This window comes from Strix uralensis, chromosome 5 (assembly GCF_047716275.1).
Source record: "Strix uralensis isolate ZFMK-TIS-50842 chromosome 5, bStrUra1, whole genome shotgun sequence".
Taxonomy (NCBI): Eukaryota; Metazoa; Chordata; class Aves; order Strigiformes; family Strigidae; genus Strix; species Strix uralensis.
Window position 1 is genome coordinate 17,610,502 of NC_133976.1, and position 8,700 is coordinate 17,619,201.

At 37.6% G+C, this 8,700-nt stretch overlaps 1 protein-coding gene across 2 annotated transcripts in view; it reads left to right on the plus strand.

Annotated features, from left to right (window-relative positions):
* The window catches only part of GRAMD4 (GRAM domain containing 4), an 83,706-nt gene extending 78,634 nt beyond the window's left edge, over positions 1-5,072 (plus strand). For both annotated transcript variants that reach the window (XM_074870047.1, XM_074870046.1), the window contains exons 18-19: positions 130-198; positions 1,192-5,072. In XM_074870047.1, the coding sequence (XP_074726148.1) occupies positions 130-198; positions 1,192-1,293 (171 nt within the window). In that variant the 3' untranslated portion in view covers positions 1,294-5,072. The remainder of the gene's footprint in view (positions 1-129; positions 199-1,191) is intronic.
* Positions 5,073-8,700: the final 3,628 nt, after the last annotated feature.

Consider the following 8,700-nt stretch of genomic DNA (forward strand, 5'->3'; position numbering starts at 1 on the left):
TCTTATAGTTGTGGCTGGGAGGATACACCAGTGACGAGTCGTGTAATCTTCTCAGCACCTTTTGCAATTGTTCAGTATGTAAGATACCTTTGGTCTATGTGTTTTGTTGTTTTTTTTTTTTCTTTTTAGTATAAAGTGCTCTCTGTTCTCCCGGGATCAGGGATGGGTATTGCTGTATCAACACCATCTACACAGAAAGTAAGTAGCTGGCTGTATCTGCATTGCTCTACTTGACTTCATGCCCTTGTCTTCCTTCTCTGGCTAGCACCAGCATAAAGACTTCTTTTTTCCTTATGTGAGTGGGTTGGTTTTGGGTTTTTTTTAATTCAATTGTCTATTATTCAGTATATTTGGCTTCAGAATTTTAATTTAAACATTTAGCTTGTTTTACTGCATCTGGACTGTTTTTATAACACTTCAGAAAGATTTGCTTCATTATTTCACTACCTCCATTGACTGTTCCCCAGCATCCTTTATCAGGAACATGGGGGCTGCTGTGCTCTGCAGTCTGAAACAGAAAGCTGATGGCTTGAGAGTATCTGTGGTTAAGGAGGCTTTGGGGTGGAAGGGCCTGACCCTCAGATGAGGTTTTTCTATTTCAGTCTTACAATGCTAAAGATTTAAGCTTCTCTGAGCCTCAGATACACTTTAGGTGACTGAAGCTTTTCTTACATATGACTGAACCTTGTTTTAAACTAATCACCTATAAATAACTTTTCTCCAAGTCACACAACTGTTGTACCAGGCTTTCTACTTGTTGTTTGATAATGAGAAGTACTTCTCAATTACAAGGTTGAAGATGTTTATTTACCTAAATAAATACTCTATAAGATGAAACGAAAAGGCATTGATAAAGATTTCTAAAAATCTTTAATGGAGGCAGAGATCAATCATGCAATCATCATGTACTGAGTGGACGGAGAGGGAAGAGTGTTGAAGCGTTCTCCATTGCTAATACTCTGTGCAGTTGCATTTTATTCCATGGTTGTTTTAAGAAGGAGATGGAGAAGTGAAAAAATCTTAGAAACTCTACCACAGATCCAAGGATTTAGTGGAGAGAAAGATTCTTATGGCTTTATTAATGCACTTTGAGTACAGTTCATCTCCTGTTCCCATTGATTTGGCCAAAACTATGCCTAGAGGAGGATTTTTCATTTCCAGACTGACATGATCTTTTTTTCTGTCATTTAGCCTTTGGTGTTTGGTGCCATGGTTCACAGAGATGAAGCTTTTGAGACAATTTTCAACCAATATGTAAAAATAACCTCTGCATCATCAAGCAGCGAGAGCTAGTATCTTATCTTAGAAGATCTAAAGGAAATTTTCTTATTTTACAACTTGGTAGTGAAAAAAATGAACATCCTCATCTATTTTGCAATAATTTTTCTTGTCTGGTGGTTTATATTCTATCTGTTACATAAATCAAGTGTATTTTATATATGCCTTCATGTTTGTTTTTAAGGTTTTTGTAAAAAAAAGAAAAAAAAAACCAAAATGAAACAAAACAGTGAAAGTGCTATCATCACTATTAGCCTTGCACATTAAGCACTTTTAATGTTTATTTACTGACATTAAAAGCTGGGAAGATGCTTGGAGAACTCACCAAATAACAAAGTGAAACAGATTGATCCATTTAGCTCTGCTGATATCACTAGGGATACATTTGTCCCTTTATCTTAGTTATTTTTCCCAAGATGTGAGAATGATGACTGCAGCAGCTTGAAGTCTCTTTCTTCAGCTCAGAGTTTTTAATTGGGTTCTTTATTAAAACTGATAGCAACACCAAGGAAGTATTATCATCTTAGTATTTCAATATTTATAACTGCACTTAACTCCTCCTTGCTAATTCTTGCATTGCAGAAGGATATTTTAACGGTTTGGTTAGGTTCAATTTTTCCTGCATAGACATTTAAATTGCTTGTACAGTGAATTGAAGGAGAAAGTTTGTAACTATATCTGCCTTTCCTAATTAACCAAAGTAAGAGGAAGAAAGGCAGGCAGATACTTTTTATAAAAGAGGGCACCAAAATGTTGTTTCTAAAATGTTAGGCATCATATATTTGTATTTCTGTAGATACTTGTCATAGAAGGGCTCAACTATTGCACATGTTGTATGTACAAGGTGTTTGTATGTTAATGCATTAAAGACTTGCAGGCTTTTGTGTTGGAGGAGGTGGGAATAATTAAACTAAACTGAGATACGACTTTTTTTATTAATTTGGCTTTTCTCTTGAGTTACCTTATAATAAAATAACACTATAATATAGCAGCTGAAAGCACTAGTTCCTTTTCAAAGCATAATTTGAGGGGCTGTCTTTCCCCTTGCGAAATTAATTTTTAGTAACAATTAAACCCAACTGCCAGGTAAAACAGGAAGGCTGTGCTCCTCCTCTAAACTCTCTCAGGCCTTTCTAGCAGCAAAGCACATACTGACCTTTGTCTTTAATATTAGAAAGCTTTTGTACTCTATGTAATAGCACCCATCTGAGAGGTTTAGATTTTTATTTGCATTTTCATGAAAGCACAGTAGGAGTTATGCCAAGCCTTCCAGTATGTCTTTTCCTTTGCTGTGTCTTTTGAGTTGAGTAGTATGGATGTCTCCAGACATTATACGAATGCTCCAAAAAAAGCAATGCAGATGCAAATTCTTATGTTAAAATGGGACTTAATTTCATGGATTTTTCGTCTCTCTGTATAGGGAAGGGAGTAAAATGAAGAAGGGAGAGGGGAGACAAACACCAAAGGGTGTTTAACTCTTAGTACAGTTTTTAATTAAGGTCTCTCAACAAATGCAGCAGTAATGAAGAAAGTGGCAGTCAAACTGTACAAACCTTATTTCAGTCTGGCCATGAAGAGGTATGATATGAAGAACTTAATATGAACTTCATATGAAGAAATACTGTTGAATACTCTGATTTGGTTGGGTATTGTAAAGTGAAACACCGATGGGGTAAAACTCTGTGCCCTCAGTGGAAATGTGAACAAGAATGCGTCAGAATCCCCTGTAATGGCTAAAAGGCTATTTTTGAGTTTCTCCCTTTAGAGTAGCACTTGAACATGTCTTTATGTGACCTGAAAAAGGGGTGCTTTTCTAACACCTCTTTAGGTATGGTGTAACTCAGGGCCTGAAAACTTAAGATATAAGTGAAGCTGGTGGGAAATCCATTTTGCCACCATCTAATATGGATGTAGCTTGACAGTTTATGGTTTATTCACTTTACACACGCAGGTTTTATGTTTAAGTAAAAATCCTTGATCTTAAATTTTTCTCATCAAACCTACTTTAAAATAAATTAATCTCTTTTTGTAATTGCAATTGTAGTTGTATTATCATTTGGCTTTCCTTTCTAGAAGCTTCCTTGAATAGTAAGTGTGGCTAACAAATAGGCATTAAAATCGCTTAATGTTATATAAATCTTAATCAGATTCATTCATTTTGTCTTAAAAAAATTCCTTGGGTATGTTTAAGGTTATCCTTTTTTTTTGAAGAAACAGAAAACTATATTTTTTACAGAGAGCATGCTCTTTTTCTTATTTTTGTATCATTTTTCAAGTGTAATTTATACCTTCACTCTGATCATAACAGCAGTTTCAGTAGGGAATTAGTTGACTTGCACTTATTACCTCCTCCCCCTCCCCCCCTTCACTGGTTGACCCTAGTATATAGGGTTGTCCTAGATTCTGGTTTCTGGAGAAGCTATAGGTCCTATGCTGATGGTGCCAGGGCAATTAACTATACCTAGGCTTCGGAGAGGGAGAAGAGAAATTGTTATCCTTTTCCCAGACTGAAATGCCTCGTGTACAATATGCTCTTAAATTTTTTTTCTGGACAAAGAAATTAGAAACTTCTTGTAAAATGTGTTGATGTTTGAAATTAATCCGCACTTTAACAGTGTGAATTTAAAAAGCGATTCTTAAAGCAGTAAACCTAGTGCAAACTGCAATGCAACACTGTTTCATTCTAATATATAGAAAACAGACTGGATTTTTTTTAAAAAATAGAGTTGTAATATAACTGACAAACATCTGTGTATATATTTTGCAAAGTTCACTTTACATTGGGTTGTCCAGGTTCCTGCTACATAACTGCTCCTGTGGCATACGTGACTTCAGAGAAGCTAGAAGGTAACCTCAGTATGTTTACTCATGCTTTTCCTTCTGCTACGTACTCCCAAGTTTGGAGGGCAGGAGGGAATGGACAGTGAGTAAATATGTACTTGTATAATTACGCTGAAGCTCTCACCTTAAAGTCCAATCTTCCTACATAGTTTTGCAGTATAGCCTGTTGTACTTCAGGCTAAGTCGTACCGCTTAATGTAAAGTGCTACTTTCTAATAGCAGAAAGTGATGTTCTTGTCATTCTGTCTGTCTGTTTGCTGTTTATATTTGCAATTCTGTTGATGTTTGTGGTTCATTGCTGGATCATTCACGTGTAATTGGATTTAACTTCTTTAGAAGTGCATTAGTTAGTTTGAGTCCCTTTTAAAGAGAATTAAAAAGGGAGATGAAAACTGACTGCTTTTAATTCTTTATCGGTGACCATTTAAATTCAAAAGGCAAAAAAAGCTGAAATATGAAATCATGCCTTTCTGTGCACTGTAGCTTTTGTGAGGCAAGATTGAATGAAACAAGCTATTTATTAGTAGCAACATCACACAGGACGCCAGCAGCAAAACCCTACCCTTGTTTCTGCAGACAAAGAGAAAAAGAGATTTTAGCCAATCGTGAAGAGATGAAAGGATGTACTTTTTTTTGGCTACTTAAACTTGTATTAAAAACACTGGTAGTTTTTATTGAATTCTGTACATTTTCGCAGATGTTTAATTTCTACTAATCATTGAAATATAATGGATGTTAAAATTTTTATGTCTGAAGTTTGAGTCTATATTTTGAAGTTGTAAATAATTCATTATCAGTGTAACTTTTGTTTGACAAAAGACTTATACTGTATGAAGAATTGAAATAATGAAATGATTTGCCCTGTACATTTTTTAAGAAAATCTTGTTTGTTTAAAAAGTCTTGTATAAATTATAATTTTTATTTAAATAAACCTAAAAATGCTTTGTGCTAACGCTTCTTACAAACTTTAATAACTTAGCTGTCAAAACTACACCTTATTTCTTGGAGTGAGGTGAGTTGGTGCTTTTCAGCAGATTCATAGCCACCTCAAGGCCTTCACTGGGGGGGAGGTAGGTGGATTTTGTTTCTCCCTGCTTTTGAAGCCCAACGAACGTTTTTATTTTAACTAATCCTGTTAATGCGTTGGAGAGTGTATGTATATTTTTGGTTAGATCTTTGTAAGTACATCTGTCACTTTGAAATCATACAGTTAATTTAAGGGATGAAAAAACAACCAGTGATTTCTAAGATGCTGCTACTGCAGGAGGGCATGGGTGACACGAGACTGTGCATAAAAGTCATATCTGTCAGAGCTCCTCCGTGAAACAAATAGCTGCAGACTGTGCTGCAGGTGGGCACTGGAAGTAAGGATAAGCCCTTTACCACTCCAGAGGTATGCAGGTGTGCTCAGCAGAAGCGTTTCACATCCAGATATGGCTGTTCTTCTGCAGCATCTGCGATCACTTCAGCTCATTGGTCACACCAACATGTACCGAATTGCTGAGCCTTTGGTTATGCTTCTGTGTAACCTGTAACGCTGCTGGGGATAAATGGCAGGGCTTCTTTATCCGTGGTGTATGCCAGGGAGGCTCGCTGCCCAGCGCTGGCTTTCACTGGGTACACAGGCCTTTGTCTGCAGTTAGGGATGTAATACCAGGAGTGAGCTGCCTCGTCATCTAATCCAGACCTATTTGTTTGCCTCTACAATGCTCCTCTCTGTGTTTTGCTCAGCTGAAATAGATCAGTCTGTGACAGATGCTCCGGTCCTGAATGTGTGCTGCTCTATTTATTTCAATATTTAGTTTTCTCATGATGGCAGTGATGCATCTGGCAATGCAGTGGTGCTTTTAAGATGATATTTTATGTGTTCTGACAATACCTAACTTCACACTTCTATTACTTTAATGCATTTTTCATTAAATATTTGTACAAGAAAAGTTGCATCTCCAGCAGTACTCAGAGATTGGATTCAACCCTGCCTACCTGAAACCTCATGGAAGGGATAGTGTGGAGCCTGGGAGTCTCATTTCAGCTATAGACTGTATGGTACTTAGGAGGAGGGGACAGTCATCCTGAAAATGCCACTTGCTTTCTCAAGCTTGCTTTAGTATCACATGAACATAATAGAATTGAATTGAACGAGCCGTTTACATGCTCTTCGTGTAACCCTAATGCCTGTGCAAGGAAAGGAGACATGCTGGTGGCGGTCTGCAGGGTATCACCAGCACACGCTGGCTTAATGCAGAAGAGCAGATAAAAGCATAGCTTTGTGCAATACCTGGATTAATGGTAAAGGACAGTTACAGCATTCAACTTGCAGAAGTGGAGGGGGTTCTTTGCTGTTACTTTTAAGTGTAATCTTTAAGTCTGAGTTCTACTGAATCCCTGGATTCACTATATTTCTGTTTAGACAGTTTTAGGATAAGCTAAATGTTTTACCCATTAATTATTAGCTCATCTCAGACCTTCAAATATTTTTCCTACATCATGAGTAAAAGGTATTAAAGATGTGAGGGGTTCCTGTTCTGTGTTGGGAAGTCGTCATTGCAAAGGGAACAATTCCTTGCAGCAACAGTGTCGTCACTGGGCTGTGGATGTTCTGAAAGTTAAGTTGGCTTAATGCAGTGCCTCAAGGATGTAGTTGTTGTGAACATGTCTTTGATGTGTTTTGCCTGAACTGATGCTGTATTTGGCCAGGTTGGATTTGGTTGGGAGACAGAGAGAGAGAAGATGAGGGGAAAGTAAATACCTGTTTCTGTGTTTAAATAGCTGTCTCTTTTCTGTACCTTGTGAGCTTCACAGCCTATTTGAAATGTGAATTAGGCAAAATCTCTGCTTTTGCATCCTCCACTAAAGCTCTATCTTTGCCAATTTCTGTGGAAAATAGTCACATTTGGAGAATGATTTCCTTCAGTCTTGCTTTTTCACTATGCTTTTCTATTAAATACCAGATTTGTTTATAGCTTCTGCCTTACACTTCACCCTCCCCTAATTCTCTGTATTTGTTTTCTGTTGGTTTTTTTTCTTGCTTCTCCTCATGTACATATACAAACCCTCTTCCAAAACCACTTGGCCCATTTGGCCTACTGCATCCCTTTTCTTTATCCCCTGCTCTTTATTTCACCTCTGGATGATCTCATGTGAATGGATAAAATCCTGCTAGCACTTGCATGCCTAGAACATAAATGTCTCTTTATCCTCACTTAATTTAGTAATTTGTGGCTGGCTTTTGTCTTACAGTCTAGCTGAAAGTTCAAGCTGAGTTATGTCTGAAGAGAAGTTGCTCTTTTTTTCATTCTTAAATTGCCCAAATTTCTGGTTTGCTGTCTCTGTGACTACTCAAGTTTTGAATTGAGAGCTTTCCTCTGTTTCCTCTTACCTGGGTTTTTTTGCTTTATTGTTCCAGTTTTCTTCCTCTGACAAAACTACCCTCATACTTTCAGTCCTGATTATTTAGAAATACTGACTGACCATGTCCTGATGGACGTGTCACCAGTTCGCTAAAGCTGCCTTGCACCTGTTACATCTTCTGTTGTCTGTAAATTGGAGCTAAATTACTATCTCTGCTGGTTTAGATTACTCAGTGGCTTCTGTTTTCTCACACTGATGTGTCATGTCTTTGCTCCTGATGACCCGCACAATTGAAGGGAGATGATGCTTCTTGAAACCGTTAAGCAAGCTCTTCAAAGTGGACAATGTCTTCTTGACAAAGCCAGTTTTCTTACTGGTGCAGGCCTATATCAAACAAAACATATCTGTAGAGAAATAAATGTAGAAGTAGCTGCCTGCTGCAAAATGGTGTTTGGGAAGAACTGAACCTAAGGCAATATTTGCTTAGGCATCTCCATACTATGCTTGAGCACAAGGTTGAACTTTTAACTTCTCACAGCTAAGTCAGTAAGACCTTCTGAAAATCCTCTCCCTAGTTTTTTAGGTCAGATCAGTATTTGGGAAAGAGTGCTCCTAGTATAAAGTCTGTAAATCAAACAACTCTATTCAGTGTTATTTTTGCTTTTTGAAAAGTCTCCTCTGACCAGAAACGTTAACCAGCCACACAACAGGAATAAAGAATAAGACTCACACGAGCTGTTTCTAAACCAAATAATCCCTAAAACTGTCATGCAGGTCTATAAATTTGCAGAGATGAGTCTGAGAAACATTTGGGAACAAAAGAAGCTCTTTGCAAAAAAAAAGAAATGATCAAATAGACATTTCTGTGTGGAGTATATATATATAAACAGTAGCATTTACCTTTCTTTAGTCTCAGAGGGTATGGTATAGTATATTAATGCAGAGCTTTTCTGTATTCAAATAGGTTTTCCTTGCAATACCCTGTGTTCTGGATGCCTGCAGTAAACGTGTGAATGGTGTTGGTTAGTGGACATGCTCTAGGAAAGTTTCCAAAGCTACACAGGGCATCATCGTTGCTCACAGTGCTCTCCTGGCAGGGGGGGTGCCTCAGAAAGCCATTTTCCTGTGCATAGATGGAGCTTCACACTGTTTCTCTTGGTGCCTTCACCTCTACAACTTCCCAAAATAAGCAACTCTGACTGCATAGTGCATAGAGTGGTGGTGACTGT